Genomic DNA, 26,011 nt, shown 5'->3' with positions numbered 1-26,011 from the left:
GATTATTACCAGGGGTCAGATGCAGGGAGGTGGGCGGGGCGTGGGAAACGCGGGAAGGCCGGGCAGGTCGACACAGAGACTTACGTCGTGCTGTGCACAGCCCACCGGAGGGAACAAGCAGTTCTACACACTTCGGGACCCCTATCGAGGCGAGCCCCTGGACACGAGTGGAAGTGCGCTCTTTTCGCCGGCCAGGAGCGCTGTCTGCCAAAGGGCAGTACTCGTCTCCGCCCCAAGCCAGGCAGCTGGAAGGCTCGGCTGTCGACTCGCCGGGCCCCCACGTGACCTATTGCGCGGGCCACCGCCTCCACCGCGCCCAGGCCCCGCCCCCGTGACGTCTCTTCGCCCTCCGCCTGTCCGAGCGTTCGACTCTTTTGTGTTTGCTGATTGGCTAGCCCAGGTGACAGCGCCCACCCCCACCCCCCTGACCCGCCCCTGGAGCCTTGGAGAACGCGGTGGGGGGCGGGGCCTGAGCTGGAGGGGCGGGGTGAGAAGGCTGCGCGCGGGTAAAGGGGCCGCCTCGAGCGCGGTCCGAGCGTTCAGCGGACGCGCGCGGCCTCGCTCTTTGGACTCGTCACCCGCCCCTCCCCCTGCCGCCGCCGTCACCCAGGAAACCGGCAGCAATCGCCGGCCGACCTGAAGCTGGTTTCATGGCAGCCTCAAAGAAGGCAGTTTTAGGGCCATTGGTGGGGGCGGTGGACCAGGGCACCAGTTCGACGCGCTTTTTGGTGAGCCCGGGGTGACATTTGAAGAGGCGCTGAGCCGGGGCGGGAGTCGGGGGACGGAGGGGGTGGCTGTTGTGTCCCCATCCCGCGTCTCTCGGACCCGGGGCCCCGGCCGCTGGGCAAAGGAGGGAGGCCGGAACGGGACCTGCCACACTGGGGGTGCCCCTCCCAGGCCTGGGGGACCTCGGGCTCTCATGACCCCCACGGCCGAGTTGAATAGTCGCAGTTTTGGTGGCGGAGCTGGGTCACCTACTAATGGGGTGACCCTTCCCCCAGAGGGAGCAGGGACTCTCTGAGCATCCGCTTAGAGCGGCCGGCTTGCAGGAGGGGACAGGTGGCCACAATGACGGCTACCGCGGTCTTCCCTAGGAGCATTTGGCCTGCGAGACACAGGACGTCCTTGGATGGGGGGAAAGCTGTGTCACGGCTGTGGTAGCTAACACAGCGTCCTTTCCAGCAGTAGAACGAATAAAGTATTGGAGTGATGATGCGTTGTCATCCTCTCCCACAGAAATTGCAGAGGGTTGAATACTGGGGAGGGTGGCAGAACAAATTAGGAAACAGTCATACTACACTGCTTTTGCCAGAATCTTTATTTAATTCCGAAGACTCGCAAATTTCAGTTCTGAGACTTTGCCCATTACAAACAAATGATTGTCCTTACTGTGCTTCACAGCATAAAGCGAGACGGAAATTCTGTTTCTCTTTTTATTTACCATGTGTGACAGCACAGTTTTACCGCAAAAGATCGCTATTTAAGTGACTCTGCTGATTAATTTTTGTGAAATTAGGAAACTTGCTCTTAAAGTGACCTAGCACTGAGTTCAGTAAGATAATTTAAAAGTAATTGAGACCGGGCGCGGTGGCTCACACGTGTAATCCCAGCACTTTGGGAGGCTGAGGCCGGTGGATTACCTGAGATCAGGAGTTCGAGACCAGCCTGGCCAACCTGGCATAATAGAAATTAGCTGGGCGTAGTGGCGGGCGCCTGTAATCCTAGCTACTCGGGAGGCTGAGGCGGGAGAATCACTTGAACCCGGGAGGCGGAGGCTGCAGTGAGCGAAGATCACACCACTGCACTCCAGCCTGGGCAACAGAGGGAGACTCTGTCTCAAAAAATAATAATAAAAATAAATAAATAAATAAATAAATAAATAAAGATAATTGAAATGAATGCCTGCTGATAAAAGCCCATGCTTTCAATGGATATTTGACTAACTTGGCAAGTTGATGTAAATATGTAACGATTATTTAGCTCTTCACTTTACCGCAAATCATGTTTTCCTGCGTTATTTAGTATGTATGTATCTATATATATATACACTTATGTGTATATTTATACATATGCATTATACATACAGTGTATATATTTTTTCAAAGTTCTGTCAAAGCTGGCACTTGACTAAAAACTGCATTTGTGCTTTGATCCTGACATATCTTTTTTTGTCTAAAGTGAGAAGCTTTCAGTCTAATTTTGGTTTGAATCTTATTTAATGACTTACCTTGGTTTGAGCTGCCAAGCATAGTTCCACTGTCTCTTGCACTGTTTATCTTTTGATCACCCAGGGCAGGTTTCACTTTGTCTTATATTGCTAGAAATGTTTATAAAGTAATCCTGAATCAGAAGTAAGAAAGTCTGCTTAACTGGATTTGATTAATACATAATATACACGATCATCATCATCTTCCCACTTAAGAAAGACCATTAAGACATGTGCCAACTAACTGTGGGTTGATGTTTAAAGCCATATTCAAGAATTGCCCACACAAATGCCTGCAGGGACCAGGCAGGTAGAAGGGGGAAAGCAGACTAGAGAGATATCCAGGCCAAGGGGACAGCTAGTAGCTGCCAAGCAGGAACGCAAGCCCAGTGCTGCCAGATTGTCAGATTAAAAGCAGGTAGTCCAGAGTTTTCAATGAAATCTTTCAATTCTTAAATGTTGGCAATTAGTTTATAAGGCACTGTGGGGGCCAAACCAAGCATGGCAGATGTTCTCAAGTTTATACAGCCTTTGCTCAATATGAAAATGAGTAAAATATTTCATAACTTTGTAGGCTTCCTTTAGAAGTCAGCTTGAACTGTCCATGCCTTCTTTTTGACTCATTATTGCTGTCCATGTAGCCCAGCAATCTTCTTTATCCACTGCAGGTTGTTCTTGGTCCCTCAGGTTTTGTTGCCCAAAAGACATCTTTCTACATCAGTGAAGAAGGACTTGATCAACTTCATATTGCTACAATTAATTGTTCAGTGTGTAACATGAACAACATGAGCCTTCAAAAATTGGCTCCTGTTTACTGGGCTCTGTGAGGCCTGGTCTCATTGCATGTAAGCTAAGATGCAAATTCAGAAGATTCTCATCCTGCTTAGAGAAGGATGTATAAAAGTTGATCAATAAAATGGCCCGCTCCTTGAGAAACAACTATGAAAGAATGCCCTAGAGGCAAATAAAAAAGCTTAGAGATCCTGTGTGAAATAGTGAAAAACTTGGGAATGGTTTCGCAAGGTATTTTTTCCTTTGTTTATAAGGAAAGAGGTTGCTAAACCACTCCCTGCAAAATGCAGATAAAAGATTTGCTGAATAAGTGCTTCAATCACAAGGTGATTCCCGGGAGTTATTCCAGTCATATTACTCCATGTTGTAATTATGACTGAAAAATAATTGCTTACCTGTCAGGAAAGAATACAGTGGAAAAGAACTGTCATAAGGAAGCTTATAAGATTAAAGATATTTAAGTAATTTCCTCACTATTATTCATTAAATTTGCATATTTAACTTGACTTTCCTGAGACCAATAACCTCTGCAAGCTTCCTTCTTTTTTCTCGGTTAGCAATATTAGCTTTCTCCCATAAGGAGAAAAGACTTTATCTGAGCTCTCTCATCCCAGGGAAATGCCTCCACCTCTATCCCCCATATCTGCTTCTCTACCTCTAAATAGTGGCTTAACTGCCACCTTTTAGTGTAAGTCTTCCTCAAACCGTTATTCAGAATTTCCCCCCCTTCCTATAGCACTTTAAAAAATACTTCTATTAATAGCTCTTATTACACTCCCCCCTTGTATTATAATTGTATACCTGCTGTACTTGGGAGCAGGGACCTCCTTTTAAGCTATTTGTCATGTTGACCAAGATGTTTTATGAAATACAAAGATGAACAGCACTTAAAGACTGTTCAGAGTGTTTTATACATGTTTATTGAGTAGATTTTTATTTCTCTTTAATAAGTTAACTGAATTTTTTTATTTTTTATTATTTTTATTATTTTTTGAGATGGAATCTTGCACTGTAGCCCAGTCCGGAGTGCGGTGGCATGATCTTGGCTTACTACAGCCTCTGCCTCCCAGGCTCAACCGATTCTTCTGCCTCAGCCTCCTGAGTAACTGGGATTACAGGCATGCGCCACCATGCCCGGCTAATTTTTATATTTTTAGTAGAGACGGGGTTTCACCATGTTGGTCAGGCTGGTCTCAAACTCCTGACCTCGTGATCCACCCACCTCAGCCTCCCAAAGTGCTGGTATTACAGGCGTGAGCCACCGTGCCCAGCCAAGTTAACTGAATTTTAATTCTGGTTTTCTTTCTTACCTCTTAAAACTTTCTTGGGTACATTTGGTTACTTAATTTCTTACATTTTAGTGGTAGATATACAATAGAACATGTTCATTTCCTCATCAAATTGTCGAATAATTCATCTTGGGACCCCATGCATATGCTTTGTACAAGCGGAACATTTCCAACTTATCTGATAGGAAAGTGAACTGCGGTTGGCACATGGTAACTCAGATTGCAGAGTAGGAACTTCTTGGAAAGAGAATTAGTGTAACAGGAGCCATTTCTTTGTAAGACAAAAGTTTCAGCTTAAACAATCAACTTCCTTCTTTAATTTGGTAACTTAATTTTTTCCCCCGCTATGATGATTTTTAAAATGACTTTAGTATGTTGTGGCTTGAAATGTGTCAGGTATTATGTTGAGGACTTTTCCAGCATTATCTCATTTAATCCTCATAACTCTGTGATGTAGATAGTATTAGTAAGCTTCTTTACACAGGTGATTAGACTGTGGCTGAGGATTGTGCCCAAGGTCACAGAGTAACTGGTAGAGCAAGGATTGAAGTCCAGGTCTGTTATAATCTGAAACCAGTCCTCCTGACTACTGCCTTGGGTTCCTCAGCTGTCTAGAGTACTGCAGAGGGGAGATGAGAGAAGGGGGAGGCCACCTTCTCACCTATTAATCAAGTGTCAGTTCTGATTATCATCACAAATGAATGAATCTTCACCATGACAAACATACTTATAAATTGGTTTTGCAATCTATAAAAAATATTGCATTTGAATGAATACTGTGGGTTATGATCATCTTGTGACTCAAATTCAGTGGGTCCTAGGCAGGGCTCAGGTGTGTCACTGTGGATAATGGTTGCATAATCATTTTGTTTCAACAGACAATACATATAAAGAATGACTAGAATTGTAGCTCAGTGTTTGCTTTGGCAGGAAGCATTCCCTTGGCCCCAGCTGTCCCATCATACTTAGAGATCTCATAAGGCTTACAGATGGATTTCCTCTTTCCTTCATTTGTTTATTCAACACATATTTATTAAGCACCCATTATGGGCCAAGGACTAATGAACAATAAATTTGGTAAAACTGATTTGGCTCACAGCTGGAATGAGGCCACTCTTGTGATAACTAGAGTTATGATTCTTTTTTTTTTTTTCTGAGATGGAGTCTCGCTCTGTTGCCCAGGTGGAGTGCAGCGGCACGATCTCAGCTCACTGCACCCTCCACCTCCCAGGTTCAAGCAATTCTCCTGCCTCAGCCTACTGAGTAGCCAGGATTACAGGTGTGTGCTACCACGGCTGGCTAATTTTTTTGTATTTTTAGTAGAGACAGGGTTTCACCATGTTGGCCAGGCTGGCCTTGAAATCCTGACCTCATGATCTGCCTGCCTCGGCCTCCCAAAGTGCTGGGATTACAGGCGTGAGCCACCGCACCTGGCCAAGTTGTGGTTCTTTTGTTGTTTCTCTTTCCTCACTACATTTGCTTGTTTCCTTGCCTGTCACGTTACACAAGTACCAGGAATACGTTCTCAACAGAGAGCTGCCACCCACTCTTGTCTTCTTGTCTGTCACAAGACTAAGTGGTAAGAGCTTTCAATTTTGAGCTTCTTGAGGGATAGAACCATGTCCTTTTTCTTCCCCAAAGCCTGACACAGCATCTGGCACATGGTAGACACATGGTACATGAATCAACATTAGCAGCAAGGGACCTACAAGGACTCAGGTGTGTTGACTGGAATGCTTGGATTAGAAGAATAGACAGATAAAACTTGAGGCATCTTGAAAAAAGTCAAAATCAGAAACTATAGCTGTATTTGATGTATGTATATGCCATTTACTACAATTTCTTTCTTTCTTTCTTTCTTTTTTTTCTTTTTGAGACAGAGTTTTGCTCTTGTTGCCCAGGCTGGAGTGCAATGGCGCGATCTGAGCTCACCGCAACCTCTGCCTCCCGGGTTCAAACGATTCTCCTGCCTCAGCCTCCCCGAGTAGCTGGGATTACAGGCATGTGCCACCACGTCCAGCTAATTTTTTATATTTTTAGTAGAGATGGGGTTTCTCCATGTTGGTCAGGCTGGTCTCGAACTCTGGACCTCAGGTGATCTACCCGCCTCGGCCTCCCAAAGTGCTGGGATTACAGGTGTGAGCCACCGCGCTCGGCCAATTTCATTTTTAAGAAAAACATAATTTCATTTGCTATGTTTTATTTACTTCTGTGGCTTGTTGGAAGATGCCTTTTCTGGTCAAATTTGGCATGGAACGTATTTGTGGCTAATATTTTTATTTTCAGTCACTCACATTTATGTAGTATCATGGTGTTCTCAAGAGGGAGTTTACATTTCTGAATAATGTCTTATCACATGGTAAAGTTTAGTGTGTCATAAAAGAGTAGGCTAGGCTAGTGGGGAAATCACATGGGGAAGGAAATGAATGTGCACATTTATGATAGGACAGATGAATTAGTCATAGGATGAGTGAGGTAATTCTATAGGGCAGTTACTTAGTCAAGAGAGCATTTCAGCGCCCCACAACTCTCCTTCTTATAAGGCAGAAAATACATGTGTTGTTTCAGAAGCTAATTAACAATTTTTTTTTTTTTGTTTTTGAGACAGAGTCTTGCTCTGTTGCCCAGGCTGGAGTGCAGTGGCATGATCTCAGCCTACTGCAACCTCCACCTCTTGAGTTCAAGTGATTCTCCCACCTCAGCCTCCCCAGTAGCTGGGATTACAGGTGTGCACCACTATACCCAGCTAATTTTTGTATTTTTAGTGGAGATGGGGTTTTACCATGTTGGCCAGGCTGGTCTTGAACCTCAGGTGATCCACCTACCTCGGCCTTCCAAAGTGCTGGGATTACAGGCGTGAGCCACTGGGCCCGGCCAAACATTTTTTTATAAAAACAATTTTCCTTGTTTTTTCAGTTTTTAATTATTCTCCTCCTCTAAATCTGGAATTAAGTCATAGTTTGTGCATAGAGCTGAATATAGACCTGGAGACTTCCAATTCTAATACTACCACTTATAGGTAATAATAATAATAATAATAATAACGTAGCAGTAGTAGCAGCAGTGACAGTAGTGGTTACATCTTTCGAGTGTATACTGTGTCTGCACTGAGCTAAATTCTCATCCTATGTTCACTTTCCTTGTTTCTTCCTTTTTAAATTACCCTTCACCCAAAACAAAATCTGGAATTGAGACATGATTTGGGTTTAGAGATGAATATAGAACTGGCTTCCTATATTCATTATTCAGAATTAGTGATTTCTAATCCTTATTCTGTCATCTATTAGTGGTGGTGGGAGTAGTAATTGTAATTATAGTAATTATAAAATTAGTAGCGGTAGTAGCAACAGTCATAGTGTTAACACCTTTTGGATGTATACTCTGCCTATTCTATGCTAAATACTCTTCATTAATTACTTTAGTATCCTTTTACAAACGAAAAACATAGAGGCTCAGAAGAAAATGTCAAATAGCTGATGTGGGCAGGGCTGGAGCTTGATGTCCCCCAGCTCTCTGTGCTTCCGGGGTCTGTGTGTGCTCTTTGCCTCGACATCACACCAAGCATGACGTTCTCAACTACCTTTCTGGCCCACACAAAAGTCTGAGAACGGATCTTTTTTTTTCCTTTCTTCTTTTTTTTTTTTTCAAGACAGAGTCTCTCTCTGTTACCAGACTGGATTGCAGTGGCGTGATCTCGGCTCACTGCACCCTCTGCCTCCTGGGTTCAATTGATTCTTCTGCCTCAGCCTCCTGAGTAGCTGGGATTACAGGTGTGAGCCACCACGCCTGGAAAATTTTTGTTGGTCAGGATGGTCCCGATCTCTTGACCTCATGATCTGCCTTCCTCAGCCTCCCAAAGTGCTGGGATTACAGGCATGAGCCACAGTGCCCAGCCTGGATCTTTTTCTTTAAGCTTATGACCTGAAATAGAAGCAACTGATCACTGGATATCTCTACTTCAGTGCCCAAGCAACACCTCAAACACACATTATCTAAAACAAAATTTGCAATCTCCTATGCGTTCCTATCCTGAAACTACTGCTCCTACCCTATCCCTTGTCTGGTAAACACTGCCTACTCAGTTGCACTGACCTGTAACTTCTCCTCTCTGAGTGTTGCTCTTTTTCCTGCTTGTACCTCCTGAATTAAGTATCTGTCTGCACTTGCACTTCACTTCTGTCAACCTCATCGCAGCTGCCCTCCTAGTGGAGGCCTCTGTATGTCTCACCTGAACTGCAGACACATTGCAACTGCTTTTCCTGTCCCAGCCTTGCCTCCCTCTAATCCTTTCTCATCAGCAAGTACTACGCACCCTCGCCCATCTGTACACCCTGCACTCCTACGCACACTGTCCCACATGGACTCCCTCTGTTCAACCTGAAGTCTTAGTTTAGAAGTTACCACTTCTGAGAGCCCTTCTCGGACCCTCAATTCTGGGTTACCTGTCCTTTCTCCTCTTCATAGCCCTGACACAGCCCTATGTGAGGCAGAGGTTGCAGAGAGCTGAGATTGTGCCACTGCACTTCAGCCTGGGTGACAGAGCCAGACCCTGTCTCAAACAAACACCCCCCAAGAAAACCAAATGACCAGGCTAGACATTGTGTAAAGCAAACGACACAGCCACTGCTGTCTTTAATTGACAATGATTTCTGAAATCTACTTGAAAAAATCAGACTAGCATTCTTGCCTCTGGGCACTGTGTTTTAATGTGGAGTTAATTACCCTGTACCATAGAGTCTTGTGGAAACATCATTAGCCTTCTTTGTACATTTGTCCATCTGCAGACAAATGAATGGCCAGAAGGCTTCATATGAACCTAGATATATGAGGAAAAAATTACTCTAGAACTTCATGTCCAGTACAATAGCCACTGGCCACATGTGGCTACTGATTACTTCAAATATGGCTAGTCTGAATTGAGTAGACTATAAGTGTAAAATATATACCAGATTTCAAAGACTTAGTAAAAACAAATCATTAATATTTTATATCTATCACATGTTAAAACAAGTTTATAGATATATTGGCTTAAATGTGTTATTAAAATTAATTTCGTATGTTTCTTTTTACTTTTTTAATGAGACAACTTAAAGTTAGTATGTGGCTTGCATTTTTGGTTTGGGTTATATTTCTATTGGACAGGCTACACTAAGGTGGTGTCAGTCTCCTAAGTTTCAGAGCTTTAATGAAGTCGGGAGGTTTAGGCTCCATCCTGGTACATCCAAATGTTGTTTGATTGGGTGGCTTCATGGTCTAATACAGCAAATAGAATTTACCAAAATCCTTCTGTTTTCTTTGTCTCTTCCAAAGATCCATGAATCCATTTTAGCATAAGGGCCCTGACGTTGCCCTAATTAAAACTAGGAGGTGATGGAAGAGGGGTCTCACTCCATTCAGAGCCCCACAGGTCTGCTATTGAGGTTTTTATGAATTCAGCCAGCAAAAAGGGACACCTTGTCTCCTTTCCTCCCTCCCTCCCTCCCTCCTTCCTTCCTTCCTTTCTCCTTCCTTCCTTTCTTTCTTTTTCTTTCTTTCTTTCTTTCTTTCTTTCTTTCTTTCTTTCTTTCTTTCTTTCTTTCTTTCTTTCTTTCTTTCTTTCTTTCTTTCTTTCTGTCTCTCTCTCTCTCTCTCTTTCTCTCTTTCTCTCTTTCTCTCTTTCTTTCTCTCTTTCTCTCATTGCAACCTCCGCCTCCTGGGTTCAAGTGATTCTCCTGCCTCAGCCTCCTGAGTAGCTGGGATTACAGGCATGTGCCACCACACCCAACAAATTTTTGTATTTTTAGTAGAGACAAGGCTTTGCCATGTTGGCCAGGCTGGTCTCAAACTCCTGACCTCAGGTGATCCACCTGCTTCAGCCTCCCAAAGTGCTGGGATTACAGGCATGAGCCACTGCGCCCAGCCAACACTTTGTTTCTTAACCTAGAGTCCTTTAGGAATTTGAGAGTAGCAGGGAACAGCAGTAATATGAATAACAGTAATACAGCTGGAGTTTCCTATTGTAGTGAAGTTTTTCTGCACATAAGTGTTTCTCACTTTATGTGATAATTTTTGTCCTAATAAGTATATGTAATACACCATATTTTTTGGACATTCAACAAATACTTATTGAGCACCAACTTTGTGCCCTAGTTCCTAGGGTTACTTCAGTGAATAAAACAGGGCAAATGGAACTGGCTTCCTAGAGACACACCCTAATGCTAATGGAGCTGGCATCCTAAAGACATGCCCTAATGCTGCCTTGTAAATCACAGGGCTATCACATGGTATATGATGTATGATGTGTCAAGTTAACCTTTGACTTGTAAGATATTTTATCTTCTCAAAGGACTTCAGAATTTGCCCTCTTGCTTTCATTATGTTTATTATTTCCTCCAGAAAAGAGGAAAGGGAGTGTGTGTGATGTAGAAGGAGGAAGGCAGCAAGTCACAGACTCAATGCTTTTTATTTTCTTAGTCTGCATTGAACAGGTAATTTTCTCCCACAGGAAACCTAAGCATGGAAACGCTTTACTAATTGGAAGTTACTTCACTGCTGTAATTAGAGTAATTTTGGAAGTTAATTTTAATCAAAATATGCATCTTACTCTGTAAGAGTAAGTACTTTGGTACTCAAATATAGATACTACAACATGGAAAACAATATATATGAAAAACTTGCATATAGCATCTTTTTTTTTTTTCTTCAGAGTTTCACTCTTGTTGCCCAGGCTGGAGTGCAATGGCGCGACCTTGGCTCACCGCAGCCTCCGCCTCCCGGCTCCTGGTTCAAGCAGTTCTCCTGCCTCAGCCTCCTGAGTAGCTGGGATTACAGGCACGCGCCACCACACCCAGCTAATTTTTGTATTTTTAGTAGAGACGAGGTTTCACCATGTTGGCCAGGCTGGTCTGGAGCTCCTGACCTTGTGATCCACCCGCCTCAACCTCCCAAAGTGCTGGGATTATAGGCCTGAGCCACTGTGCCCAGCAAAACTTGATATATTTTAAAAAGTGTTGTTTTTAGTAGTGCTAAAATTGTAGAGGATTGTATAGCACTTCTTTGTTAGTTTTCATCCATTGGTTTTAATGTTTTATATCAAGGGTCAGCAATTTATGACAAGCATGTCACAGAGTACTCAGCTGGACGGAGCCAAGTATATACTTATTCCTCTACTAACAAGGACTCTATTACCTTTTTGTTTTTGTTTTTTGTTTTTTGAGACAGAGTTTTACTCTTGTCGCCCAGGGTGGAGCTCAATCTCAGCTCACTGCAACCTCCATCTCCTGGGTGGGTTCAAGGGATTCTCCTGCCTCAGCCTCCCGAGTAGCTGGGATTACAGGCACCCACCACCACGCCTGGCTAATTTTTTGTATTTTTAGTAGAGATGGGGTTTCACCATGTTGGCCAGTCGGGTCTCAAACTCCTGACCTTAAGTGATCTGCCTGCTTCGGCCTCCCAAAGTGCTGGGATTACAGGTGTAAACCACTGCGTCTGGCCTTCTGTTTCTCTTTTATAAGAGCTAGATGTGTAGCCGCACTTCCCTTCAAAGGAATCTACACAGTACGCATCTATGTGCTGAGTATCTGTGACCCTTTCTGTCTCCACGTCCAAGATAAATGGAGTGGAACCTTACACCATTGCTATTAGTATTGTATCAGCTCTCTTTTATTATTCTTGTTTTTCCTATTCTGTAAAAGAAATCCATACTGTTAATTAATGTGTTAAATTTCCTACAATTAGAGAACCATTTTGGTTTTTTAAGGAGTAGGGAATTGCCTCTTAATTTACCTTTATCTTCAATAGGTTTCTTTTTACCTAAAGAGAAGTTATTTCTGATGCTGCCTTATATCTTTTATGAATCCATATGAAAAGAAAGTCGAACATCTTGTATGGCATTTCATCTCATTGGACTTTTTCTACCAGTGAACAAGAACTTCAGTTACTGAATAACTGTAAACATCCTTGATATCTGCCTGCATTTTTACCTTAATATTACAATATATTTTTCAGGTTTTCAATTCAAAAACAGCTGAACTACTTAGTCATCATCAAGTGGAAATAAAACAAGAGTTCCCAAGAGAAGGGTATGTTTCCTAATTCGATATGTAAAGACACATTATGTTTGTTAGTCCATCTCACCTGACTTGCCCTGTGGATTTGTAAAGTAAACTTGGTCAGACATCCTCCTGAAAAGATTTGAGAGGTTGTTATTAGTCAAGAAAATATGCAATAACTTGGTATGTCTTACATGTCAGGAATTGATGGCTTAGGAATTCAGTTACCAACAAGGAATGAATAATAAAGTAATAAAGCAAAAGAGTATTAAATATCAGAAATTTTACGTTAACTTTGAAGTCATTGAGTTCTGTGTTCCTATTATTGCGAAAATGCTGCTTTGCTGATTTGAGTGTCAGGTTTGTTTTATAATAAAGGTATCTTTTAAAAAAGTATTCACATATCTTAATATCTAATACTAAAATCACATTTTTGGGAATAGTATTCATAAGTAGTAATTGTAATTAAATATAATGTTAAGTATATTATTTAAAATTTAATGATGTTTATGATATAACCACTTTGAAAAACTGTGTTGCAGTTTATTGCAAAGCTAACCATACACCTGCAGCATTTCACTCTTAGGAATTTACCCAAGAGGAATAAAAGCATATGCCCATCGAAAGACTTGCACACGAATGTTTATAGCTACTTTATTAAAAGTAGCCCCAAACGCCAGTTGCGGTGGCTCACGCCTGTAATCCCAGCACTTTGGGAGGCCGAGGCGGGCAGATCACGAGGTCAGGAGATTGAGACCATCCTGGGGAACACTGTGAAACCCCGTCTGTATTAAAAATACAAAAAAGATTAACTGGGCGTGGTGGCGGGCACCTGTAGTCTCAGCTACTCGGGAGGCTGAGGCAGGAGAATGGCATGAACCCAGGAGGCGGAGCTTGCAGTAAGCAGAGATCGCGCCACTGCACTCCAGCCTGGGAGACAGTGAGACTCCATCTCAAAAAAAAAGGTAGCCCCAACTGGAAACCACCCAAATATCTGTCATCAGTAGGATGGATAACAATGGAATACCATTTAGTAATTTTTAAAAAGTGAACAGATACTTGCAACAACACGAGGGAATGTCACTGGAATTATGGAAAATAAAAAAGTTGGATACAAAAGAGTATATACTACATGACTCCATTGATCTGAAATTTTATAATAGTCTAAACTAATCTAGGATGATAGGAATCAGAAAAGTGGTTGTCTGTGAGGTGTGTCATTCACTTGAAAGGAGCATGAAAGAACTTTCTGAGATGCTGGAAGTATTTTGTATCTTGACTGGGGTGTTGCTTAGATGGGTATTTCCACTTGTCAAAACTCAGCAAATTGTGTGCTTTAGATCTGTGCATTTCACTGTAAAGTTTACCTCAATTTAAGAAAGAGAGAAAAAAATTGATGTGTTTCCAAATTGTATTGTCCTCTTCACATGAAAAAAATGTTCTATTTTTTAGAGTTCCTTTGTTTAATAATAAAAGTTATTGATACATTAGCAGCATTAGCATGACTGTCCACAAGACTGAGCCCAGTGCAATTTGTAAAGAAGATACCTGAGTCTTGGCTAGATGAAAATTATAAATACACAGAAGGAGACTGGGTTTTTTAAAATAAATTAAAGATGGCCAAGTGCGGTGGCTCACGCCTGTAATCCCAGCACTTTGGGAGGCTGAGGCAGGTGGATCACAAGGTCAGGAGATCGAGACCATCCCGGCTAACATGGTGAAACCCTGTCTCTACTAAAAATACGACAAATTAGCTGGGCGTGGTGGCGGGCGCCTGTAGTCCCAGCTACTCGGGAGGCTGAGGCAGGAGAATGGCATGAACCCGGGAGGCGGAGCTTGCAGTGAGCCGAGATTGCGCTACTGCACTCCAGCCTGGGCGACAGAGCGAGACTCTGTCTCAAAAAATAAATAAATAAATAAATAAATAAATAAATAAAATACATAAAAATAATAAAATAAATTAGAGACAGAATTCAAAGCCCAGGAAAGGGAAGAATTTAGTTAGGCCTGAGAAAGGCAGAGAAGAAAGGCAGTTGGAATTCCCTTGCTACTTCTGGATCCTATGGTAGAATCATTTTAGGTTGTATCATTTCTACTTTTGAACTTCCTCAAATTACCATATTTCTCCTAGGCTTCTCACCCTTCTCATTTACTATTAGCCTTTCATCCTTCTGAGGCCCTGGTACTTTACCAAAATTGTACTGAGATTGGGTCTAAGAACTTGGACCAATCACTTATCTACATGAAATAGTTAAAAGGAGTTTTAAATTTTTCCCTAAATTCCAACAAAACATTTTGGGAAAAAAGTAGCAAAAAAGAATAGTATACTTATTTGACTTTTCGGAATTCCTTTTGCTTCACAAATATATCATTCTGAATAATAATAAATATATTTCTGTCTACCTAGAAATAACCAGCGATTAGTGAAACATGCAGATAATTTATCAAAATTAATGGAATCTGCAGGATATAAAGAAGGGGAACAAATTTCTTATTGGACTTGGAAAAATAATTTAAAATAGGTAGATATTTGCTGTTTGTGGCCTGCTATTAGTGGCCTCCTTGAAAATGATTAATTACTATGTGGAGAATATTAAAATTGTAAGGAAATAGGCTTTTATTGAAATCGTTTCTTTAAAATGTGGAATGTAATTTGCTTTGCTTAATCTGATTTTCTTTAATGTATGCATCAGCCATACCCTCATAAGTTAACTTTTCTATAGAAAAAAGTTATATTTGTGTTGCTTTCTTACTGACTAACCAAATGCCTTCTTTTGTTCAAAGATGGGTGGAACAGGACCCTAAAGAAATTCTACACTCTGTCTATGAGTGTATAGAGAAAACATGTGAGAAACTTGGACAGCTCAATATTGATATTTCCAACATAAAAGGTATTTTAATAGAATATTTTACCCACATAATAAGACTCTCTCAATCAAATTCATTAATTTATTCTTTCAGCTTATAATTGAGTGTCTATGCAGTGCCAAGCATTTCTGTAAGAACTTGAGGATACAACACTAAACAGGAAGGTTCAAGTTCTTGTCCTTATGGAGCTTTTATTTGGATGGGGGCAAGATAATAAGAGCAGACAAATATAATTTCAAATACTAAAAAGTTCCATCCAAAAAATAAAAACCAAGTGGTATGGTGGGTTGTGCCTAGAAGGGCTTGCTTTAGATTAGGTGGCCAGGAAAAGCTTTTCTGAGGATGTGACACTTTTGCTGAGCTCTCAAAGGGCAAAAGGGGTCAGCTATGTGTCTAGAAGAGTGTTTGAGGGAAAGGATGCAGCACGTGCAAAGGCCCTGAAGTGGGAATAAGCCTGGGACATTTTCGGGTCAGAAAGAAGGCCAGCATGTCAAAAGAAGACTAAAAGTGTTGAGCAGTGAGAGTGGGTAGGGGTTTCCGAAGATCAAATTGTGTGAAGTACCAGGGTCAAATGGTTTGTATTTCCGGGATGCTATTCTTTTTTTGAGACCCAGTCTTGCTCTTGTCAGGCTGAGGCAGTGGTCGGATCTCAGCCTCACTGCAAGCTCTGGCCTCCGGCTTCACGCCATTCTCCTGCTTCAGCCTCCCAGGCTGGACGCAGTACCCGCCACCTGGCCCGCTAGTTTTTGTATTTTAGTAGAAACGGGAGCCACCGCTGCTAGCTGGCCAGGATGGTCTCATCTGCTGACCCGTGATCCACCCGTCTCAGCCTCCCAAAGTGCTGGGATTACAGGCTTGAGCCACCGCACCCGGCCTGTTGGATGTTATTCTTAGTATCATAGGGAGCCATGAGAAAGTTTAAGCAAGGTGGCAAGGGATGACTTGCAGTTTCAAGGCAACTTTCTGACTGCTGTGTGGAGAGCAGATGGTAAAGGCAAAAGCGTGGACACAGGGAGACCAGTGCGGAGGCTGCTATGGAAGTCCTGAGAGAGGATGGTGGCTTGACCAATAATGGTAGCAGTGGAGGTGGAGAGAAAGGGTCATAATTTGCTGATAGACTGGATGTTGCGGTAACAGAGAGAGTAGTGGGGTTGAGGGAAGAGATTGGTCAAAGGTGATGCTTGCATTTTTGCCAGATCTCCTGGATAGATGAGGATGCCTTTTGCTAAGGAGAGAAAGACTAGAGGAAGGAGTAGGTTGTGGGGAAGGGGTGTTTGAAATCCAAACTCTTCACTTATAAAATTTCCCTGAAATAATTGCTTGAGAGTATTAGATTGTTATGAATTTCTCTGTGAAGTCCTAGTAGTTTTTTGTTTTTTTTTTTTTTTTTTTTTTTTTTGTTGTTGTTTTTTTTGAGACAGAGTCTCAATCTTGTCACCTAGGCTGGAGTGCAGTGGCACAATCTCAGCTCGCTATAACTTCTACCTCCCAGGTTCAAGCAGTTCTCCTGCCTCAGCCTCTCGAGTAGCTGGGATTACAGGCACACACCACCATGCCCAGCTAATTTTTTTTTTGTATTTTTAGTAGAGACAGGGTTTCACCATGCTGGCCAGGCTGGTCTCGAAATCCTGACCTCGTGACCTACCCGCCTAAGCCTCCCAAAGTGTTGGGATTACAGGCGTGAGCCACCGCGCCTGGTGAAGTCCTAGTAGTTTTAATTGAATATCTACGTTTGACTTTTCATCATTCATGTAGGGAAAAAAAAATCCAGCCACCCAAGATTGATGTAATAGCATAAAAGGTGGAAGCATAATGTGGAAGTTTGCTGTCTACTTTATAGCCTCAAATTTTCAAGTTCACCATTCAAGGGCTCTTTTTTTCCTCCTTAGGTAGTTTGACTATAGAGAGAGAGATCATCAGTTGGTGGTGGTGGCTTGATTGCCATCATCTTGGCTTTGATACCATCACTCCTGAGCCTTTCCTCTGTTTGTATAAATTCAAACTCACTTAAAAAAAAAGACTACAAATCTGTAGAGTGCCTACTATGTGCCAGATGTGCTAAGGATACAATGGAGCTAATGCCTAAGTGCAGACATGTTAATCTGATAATCACAAATAAATGGAAATGCATAAAATAATAGAGTTATTTCTGTTTTTGCAGATTTTTAAAAGTATAATTTGATATTTTATTAACAACTTTTAATATTGTGCACATATTAATCCTATCCTCCTTTTATCCCTATATCTAAGTGGAAGGGTTTCAACTTATTTTAGGGTTGCAGTCCTGAACTTTAGGTTAATTGTGCATTAGTGATTGTTGTTGATCATTTCCTTGAGCTGTTCTTGCAGGTCTCACAGTCTAAACAGTGGGAACAAATAATAGGTAATCAGTAGCACGCTCTGTCAAAATTACCAAAGACATAGGTAATCCAGGCAGCTTAAAGCCATGTTTAGAATGTAGAGTCCAGGGTGATTGACCATGGCTTCGACATCATTCTACCTCCCTTACAGGTAAGGTAGGCTGTGATATGTTGGCTTTCTGGACCCACTTGGGTGCTATTCCTTTTTCTCTTGCTTTTACGGTTTATGTGAAGATGACACACAACTCCTGCCCAAGTGACTTGTCTTCCACATGCACTACCTGGTCTAAGAATTGAACAGGCAACTTCTCTATACTCCTCTGTTTCTGGCCAGTGTGAAGTCCACATCTGAGCCAAAGTGACCCAGCACTTCCATCTGTACAACTACCATCCTCTGGCCACAGAAGAGAACATCCCGCAAGCTCCTACATACCAGGCCAGTTGTACTATTTTTTTTTCCCAGAAAATTTATCCAATTGGCATTGCCAAGGGCCAAGCTTTTGCTTGCCTGTGTAGAACTCTAGATCACAAACTGTTAAAGCTGTAAAGGAGACCGGGTGCAGTGGCTCATGCCTGTAATCCCAGAACTTTGGGAGGCCGAGGTGGGTGGATCACGAGATCAGGAGTTTGAGACCAGCCTGGTCAACATGGTGAAACCCCGTCTCTACTGAAAATAAAAAATTAGTCAGGCGTGCTGGTGGGTGCCTGTAATTCCAGCTACTTGGGAGGTTGAGGCAGGAGAATCGCTTGAACCTGGGAGGCAGAGGTTGTGGTGAGCCGAGATTGCCCCACTGTACTCCAGCCTGGGCAACAGAGCAAGACTTTGTCTCAAAAAAAAACAAAACAAACAAACAAAAAAGGCTGGGCACATAGTGGCTCACGCGTGTAATCCCAGCACTTCGGGAGGTCGAGGCAGGCGGATCACCTGAGGTCAGGAGTTCTTGACCAGCCTGGCCAACATGGTGAAACCCTGTCTCTACTAAAAATACAAAAAATTAGCCGGGCGTGGTGGCGCACACCTGTAATCCCAGCTACTCAGGAGGCTAAGGCAGGAGGAGAATCTCTTGAACCTGGAAGTGAAAGGTTGAAGTGAGCTGAGATAGGCGCCATTGCACTCCAGCAGGCAACAAATGACTCAACTCAAAAAAAAAAAAAAAAAGGAAAAACTGTAAAGGATCTTCAGTCAACTAGACCAGCTCCCTCTATCTGCAAATTAGGGAAGGGGACTTACTGCAGGTTAAGTAGCTTTTTGATGGTGGATTAGCATTAAAGCACAGCTCCCCTGACTCCTAGACCAGTGTTCTTTATCCTGAGCCACACTGATGATAATCTCACAAACCACTTCTGTTTTTATTTCTTGTATGGCAAGTAAATTAACTTTGCCAACTGAAGAGTGATATCATTTATAGTCTTACCTGACAGTCATTAAGGGTTCTTCATGCCTGGTATTTCCTTGGCAAATTTCCATTTCATTGGTTTTGTTGTCCTTATCTGACAGAAGGTTTGTTGATTTCAGGTCACTAGGAGCAATGCCTCCAAAATTAAAATTAACTCTCCAACTGAGCAGCACACACTAGCCCAAGGCAATTAAATAGACTGCTTCTTTCCTTCTAGGGGTAGAGTCAGCTCTGTTTGCCTGTCACTGGGCTCAAGGAATTACGAAGTATAAAGAGTTACAGTATCAATTACAAAATATAAAGAGTTACGGCTGGGCATGGTGGCTCACGCCTGTAATCCCAGCACTTTGGGAGGCCGAGGCGGGCGGATCACCTGAGGTCAGGAGTTCGAGACCTGCCTGATCAACTTGGAGAAACCCCGTCTCTACTAAAAATACAAAATTATCTGGGCGTGGTGGCTCATGCCTGTAATCTCAGCTACTCGGGAGGCTGAAGCAGGAAAATCGCTTGAACCCAGGAGGCAGAGGTTGCAGTGAGCCGAGATCACACCGAGCCAAGATTGCTCCATTGTACTCCAGCCTAGGCAACAAGAGTGAAATGCCGTCTCAAAAAAAAAAAAAAAAAAAACCAGTTACATATTCATTCATGTGATAGAACCAAAACATAACATAAACTGTTTCAAAATTGAGAGCATAAAATTCTCAGAGATTAGATTATCTTGTATCTAAAACAATTATTTCCGTGTTAGAGAAAAGGGAAACCCACACATCCATTCCTCCACTGCCTTGCCCTACCCAACATATTCACACACATTTCTATCACCTCTTAGACTCATACTCTCAGGGGCCTCTCAGGGGTTTCAGGAAGGCACCTCGTTCTCCAAAATGTTTCCAGCAGCAGCCACATCTCATTTGCAATTTTTCTAACTCACCTCAAGTACACATATTGCAGAGCCTGTTTTAAAAAGCTTTATCAGGCCGGGCGTGGTGGCTCACGCCTGTAATCCCAGCACTTTGGGAGACTGAGGCGAGCAGATCACCTGAGGTCTGGAGTTCAAGGCCAGCCTGACCAACATGGAGAAACCCTGTCTCTACTAAAAAATACAAAATTAGCCAGGCATGGTGGCACATGCCTGTAATCTCAGCTACTCGGGAGGCTAAGGCAGAAGAATCTCTTGAACCAGGGAGGCAGCGGTCGCGGTAAGCTGAGATCGTGCCACTGCACTCCAGCCCAGGCAATAACAGCAAAACTCTGTCTCAAAAAAAAAAAAAAAAAAAGAAAAGAAAAGCCTTATCTCTCTTCCCATATGGTATTACTTTTTGTAGCCAGAGAACCTTCCTCTGAAGCTCTTATTTTCTGTGTGTTTTTAGTTTTCTCCCAAAAAATGTGTTATACATTATGATTTGAATTTTAAAAAAGGATGCATCTCATCCATAATTCTACAGAGACAACAATTATTAACATCCTGGAGTATTTTCAAAGGCTCTTTTTTCTAAGGTATATTTTCTTAACTGCGATTATAACTTCACACGTAATTTTAAGAAAAATTAACCAGAGATTTTGAGTGTAGATTTTAACTAGTTTAATTTTACTACTGACGTTCAGTGTAGAGAAAAGTGCCCCCAAAGAGAATATGTGGGTAAAGTATGAAGCTGGTAAATGCAAGAGTAATACAATATATGACAATGGTTATGATATCCGTAAATGAAAGACTTTGAGACCAGGAAATACATGTTTTATGCATGTGACTTTCATATTATCTTAAATGGTGCACATGAGGAGGAGTGGAGAATTATAAAACCTGAATGTGTTATTCCAAGAAAGAAGAATTAAAATTAGGAACCATTAGGAATGGCACATGTGCTGAGATTAGCAGTCAGAAACGTTTTCTTTAAAAAACATAGAGGATTTTAGGGTAGGAATGACAAGACACTGGAACATTGAAAAAGTTCGGAGATAAGTTCACACATAAGACTTGTGTGCCCTGGGGAGAAATGGGTAATAAAGACATGTTTGTGGCCGGCAGAGAATCCTGGGAAGCTGTTTCACTGGACTTTGTCTGCAAGCAAAGCAATTTTACTTGGCATGAAGGAATCCAATTAAGATAGAAGAGAAAAAAGGAATGCCCAGGGAGGAACCCGTGACTGAAGAATCAGATTGAAATACCTCTAGATTAGATTCTGAAGAAAAGTTAGAATGACCCAGTAAAGATAGGTAGCATGAGAGGCGTAGAATAGTTACTCAAGGATTGTGAATAAGAAAGCAGCCAGCTTATTGATGGTAAAATTAACATAATGAGGAGGAATAGGAGATTTTAGTTGACCATGAGTTCATTTTGATCCCATGTTGTAAAGTTGTCACACACACAAAAAAATCACATTCACAGTATGTGCCCATAGAGCTGCTGCAGAATTCCTTTATTTGCCCTGCTTAGCTCAGTCCCATTCTCTGAAACTGTTACTCTACTCTCTTCTCAATAATGATGACCAAGGCAGCAGCAGTAGGTAATATTTATTGAGTGCTTACTGTGTACCAGGCATCTGTTTTAAAATACATTGACACCTCACTGTAACCCTGTAAAGTTGGAACTATTATTCTCTCCATTTCACAAGACACAAAACTGAGACCCAGAGTCACACTGCTAGGAAGCACAGGAATTGGAATTGGAATCCCAGCTATCTGGCCTCAGAGCCTGAGCTCTACTGAATGGTGCCCCAAACTCTTGCCCTGTTTTGGCAGATAACCTTACCTCCTGCTTCACGGAGAAAGTTGAGGCTCTGCGGCCTTAAATCCTCACCTTCCTGTTCCTGTGCTTAATATCTGGATCTCCTGCCAACATTCCTTCATCACAAGGGCAGCAATAGCCTTCTGCCCTACTTGGAACTCCTCCCTCCACTTGCGCTGGTAATCCATCCTCTCCTGTCACTACATCAGTCAGAACCAAGTCCCCATTGATTCCCAGCCCCATCCATCCCCTCATTCTCCTTTCTGTTTATTTACTTTTATAAACATTTTTGTCTTACCCAGAATCTCTTCCCTGTACCCAATGCCTCTAAATTTCTTTGGAGTAGAATCTCAATCATCTTTGTATCTCTAGAAAAGATTTAATAACTATATGTATATCTATATATAAACTTTTATTTTTGATACAGAGGGTACATGTGCAGGTTTGTTATGTAAGTATATTGCATGATGCTGAGTGCTGACGTTTGGGGTACAGATCCCGTGACCCAGTTAGTGAGCATACCACCCAATAGGTAGTTTTAGAAAAGATGTTAAATAAAGTAAGTCAATCTGCATTGGATAAATAGTATTAGAACAAGGGAGCTGATGGTTCCCCCTCAGCTCTGTGCTGGTCAGAACATTCCTAGAGTATTGTGTTTTATTCTGGGTGTACAATTTGAGTGATGTGGACATATACTTGCATGTTCCTAGGCGTGGTGATAAAGGGACTTTAAACCATGCTGTGTTTAGGCAGGGTCAGCTGAAGGAAATTGGATTGTTTAGCCTACACAGCAGAAGACTTGAGGTACAAAAGAGCTGCTTCAAGTTTTTGAAAGACTGGCATGTAGAAGGATTACCCTTACTCTATATATTTCCAAAGAATATGACTAAGATCGGGTGGTAGAAGCTACACAGAAAATGATTTTTTTTTTTTTTTTTTTGAGATGGAGTCTCGCTCTGTCACCCAGGCTGGAGTGCAGTGGCCCAATCTTGGCTCACTGCAAGCTCCACCTCCCAGGTTCACGCCATTCTTCTGCCTCAGCCTCCCAAGTAGCTGGGACTACAGGCGCCCACCACCACGCCCAGTTAAATTTTTTGTATTTTTAGTAGAGACAGCGTTTCACCGTGTTAGCCAGGATGGTCTCCATCTCCTGACCTTGGGATCAGCCCACCTCGGCCTCCCAAAGTGCTGGGATTACAGATGTGGCCGGCCACAGAAAATGATTTTTATTTTTATTTATTTATTTATTTTTGAGACAGGATCTAACTATGTTGCCCAGGCTGGAGTGCAGTGGCACCATCATAGCTCACTGCAACCCCAAACTCCTGGGCTCAAGCAATCCTCCTGAGTAGCTGGGACTACAGGCGTGCATCACCATACCGCCCTAATTTTTAAAAATTTTTTTGTAGAAACAAGGTCCCACTATGTTGCCCAGGCTGGTCTTGAACTCCTGGGCTTAAGGAATCCTCCTGAGTAGCTGGGACTAAAGGAACACACCACCACACCTAGGTAATTTTTTTTTTTTTTTTTTTTTTTTTTGAGATGCAGTCTCCCTCCATGGCCCAGGCTGGAGGGCAGTGGCGCAATCTTGGCTCACTGCAACCTCCGCCTCCTGGGTTCAAGTGCTTCTCCTGCCTCAGCCTCCTGAGTAGCTGGGATTACAGGCACATGCCACCACACCTGGCTGATTTTTTGTATTTTTAGTAGAGACAGGGTTTCACCATGGTGGCCAGGCTGGTCCTGAGCTCCTGACCTCAGGTGATCCACCTGCCTCGGCCTCCCAAAGTGCTGGAATTACAGGTGCAAGCCACCGCGCCAGGCCATCTGGCTAATTTTTAAAAATTTTTTATAGATACTGGGTTTTGCTATTTTGCCCAGAGTGATTTTGAACTCCTGGGCTCAAGCAATCCTCCTGCCTCAGCCCCGAGTGGCTAGGACTACAGTTGTGCACTACCACATCTGGCTAATTAGTTTATTTCTTTGTAGAGATGAGGTCTTGCTACGTTTTCCAGTCTGGTGGATTTACAAAAAGAAGAAAAGCACCAAAGTTGTCCAATAGAGATTGCTCTGCCTTGAGAGATGTAGTGAATATCTTGTCACTAGAAGTGCTGTCTGGATGGTCATATGCCAGGTGATTCTAGAGAAGATTTGAGCTTAGAAAGTATTTTTTGTTATACAGCCTTTAAGGTCTGTCCTGATCTTAAATTCTGGAAGAGCTGGATCCTTTAGCCCAGTGTGTTCTAGCCAGGATGCACATTAGAATCACCTGGGGAAGTTTTAGGAACCCATAGCAATGCTCACATCCCATCCCAGGTCAGTTAAATTGGAATGTTTTGACCAGGGCTTAGGCATTGGTATTTTTAAAGAGCTCCTCAGTTCATCCTGGCTAACACAATGAAACCCTGTCTCTACTAAAAATACAAAAAATTAGCCAGGTGTGGTGGCAGATGCCTGTAGTCCCAGCTACTCGGGAGGCTGAGGCAGGAGAATGGCGTGAACCTGGGAGGTGGGACTTGCAGTGAGCCGAAATTGCGCCACTGCCCTCCAACCTCCAGCCTGGGCCACAGAACGAGATTCCGTCTTAAAAAAAAAAAAAAAAAAGCTCCTCAGTTGATTCTAAAGTACAATCAAGACTGAAAACCTCCAATTTAGCTCAAGCAAGCTGAATTGAGTAAGATAGTGTGATAGTGTGGGTTAGTGTTTTTTACATTAAATACAGTACTTATACTTGTTTTATGTAGGTCAGTGTAATGTAAATGCCATTATATATTATATTTATGCCTGATTCAAATTCTTATGTATTGTGACATATTAAATACAGGAATAAAACTGAATTTCTAACAAATCATAATGATGCTCAGCATAAAGGATTTTGTCCATAGCTATTTTCTTAAAATGTAGGCATGTACATGCACGCACACACACACGCACACACACACACACACAAATGCACACACATAAGGAGGAAAATTTCTTGTAGCATTTGGTAAACAATTGAATGAGTTGATTATTGGTCTGCTCAGAACAATAAATTGGGTATTATAAATTTGCAAAGTTATTGCATTCCTTAAAGCAACCAGTGTGCCTTTTATTTGGGTATTGATCTGGGTCCATGTCATTGTGTACTAGTAGTAAAGCTGGAAGGAGTGTGTAGAAATGAAAAGAAATACTTGGCATTGAGTATTGACTTTTTCTGGAGCCACTCAAAGAAAATAAACGAATCACTACAAATATTTCAAAATTTTTTTTGATTTGTTATGTTTAGTTGCGTCTCTAGTAAGATGAGAGCTATTCTCCTGAAGTAGTTTCCTACTTGTTAAAATTTCGACTTCCTTCTGTTTAACTTTCTCTTTAAAGCTATTGGTGTCAGCAACCAGAGGGAAACCACTGTAGTCTGGGACAAGATAACTGGAGAGCCTCTCTACAATGCTGTGGGTAAGCTGTCATGCATGGATGTCAAATGTAGGGCCTTTCTTCACATTGCAAATGTGGTCATGTTAAAATATCTTGCTAAAAAAGCATTTAGTTGCCAGGCGTGGTGGCTCACGCCTGTAATCCCAGCACTTTGGGAGACTGAGGTGGGTGGATCACAAGGTCAGGAGTTCAAGACCAACCTGGAAACCCCTTCTCTACTAAAAATACAAAAATTAGCCGGGTGTGGTGACACACGCCTGTAGTCCCAGCTACTTGGGAGGCTGAGGCAGGAGAATTGCTTGAACCTGGGAGGCAGAGGTTGCAGTGAACCAAGACCTTGCCATTGCACTCCAGCCTGGGCAACAGAGTGAGACTCTATCTCAAAAAAAAAAAAAGAAAAAAAAAAAAAAGCATGCAGTCATGGTCCCTATAACCTTGATGGGATGGGCAGAAGAGTCTGCTAAGAAATTGACTGCTGTATATTTACCATTTTTGGATCATACATATTCACATATTATATGTGAATTAACTCTCCTATGCTCTCTCCTCTTGCTGATTGTCTTACAAATGGGCAAATGTTTGCCAAATTGTTTTGACATCTAAAAGAGATCTTACCTCCTTACCCTCAAAAAATTGAAATAACGTATGTTCACAGTCATTTTTCTACAAAGTACTTGTGTGTTTGTCTTTCCATCTAGGAATCTGAATTCTTCTTATAAGGTTATAAAAATAGAATATTCAAATTTTAGCTGCTTCTGCTACACATGTGGCTATTTGAGCAGGGATTAAAAAGCCCAAAATCTCAAATATACCACTTTTAGGTATCACAACTTATTAGGTGTAAATGATCCTAAGTATATTTTAGCATCATTATTAGCATATGACAGTTGTTGAACACTGAATGACACGACCACTTCCTAAAAGGAAAAT

General features: G+C 42.2%; 1 protein-coding gene across 18 annotated transcripts in view; it reads left to right on the top strand.

Annotated features, from left to right (window-relative positions):
* The first annotated feature begins 381 nt into the window (after window positions 1-381).
* The window catches only part of GK (glycerol kinase), a 78,681-nt gene continuing 53,051 nt past the window's right edge, over window positions 382-26,011 (top strand). For 3 of the 18 annotated variants that reach the window (XM_021933061.2, XM_021933057.2, XM_003917539.5), the window contains exons 1-4: window positions 510-728; window positions 12,274-12,347; window positions 15,102-15,208; window positions 25,025-25,102. In XM_021933061.2, coding sequence (XP_021788753.1) covers window positions 651-728; window positions 12,274-12,347; window positions 15,102-15,208; window positions 25,025-25,102 — 337 coding nt within the window. In that variant the 5' untranslated portion in view covers window positions 510-650. Of the gene's footprint in view, window positions 401-469; window positions 729-12,273; window positions 12,348-15,101; window positions 15,209-17,884; window positions 17,982-21,724; window positions 21,847-25,024; window positions 25,103-26,011 lie in introns of those variants that run through there. The other 15 variants (XM_021933066.2, XM_021933065.2, XM_031660448.1 and 12 more) reach the window with 14 other exon arrangements.

Source organism: Papio anubis, chromosome X (assembly GCF_008728515.1).
Source record: "Papio anubis isolate 15944 chromosome X, Panubis1.0, whole genome shotgun sequence".
Classification (NCBI taxonomy): Eukaryota; Metazoa; Chordata; class Mammalia; order Primates; family Cercopithecidae; genus Papio; species Papio anubis.
This window is presented reverse-complemented; position numbering and strand designations above follow the sequence as displayed.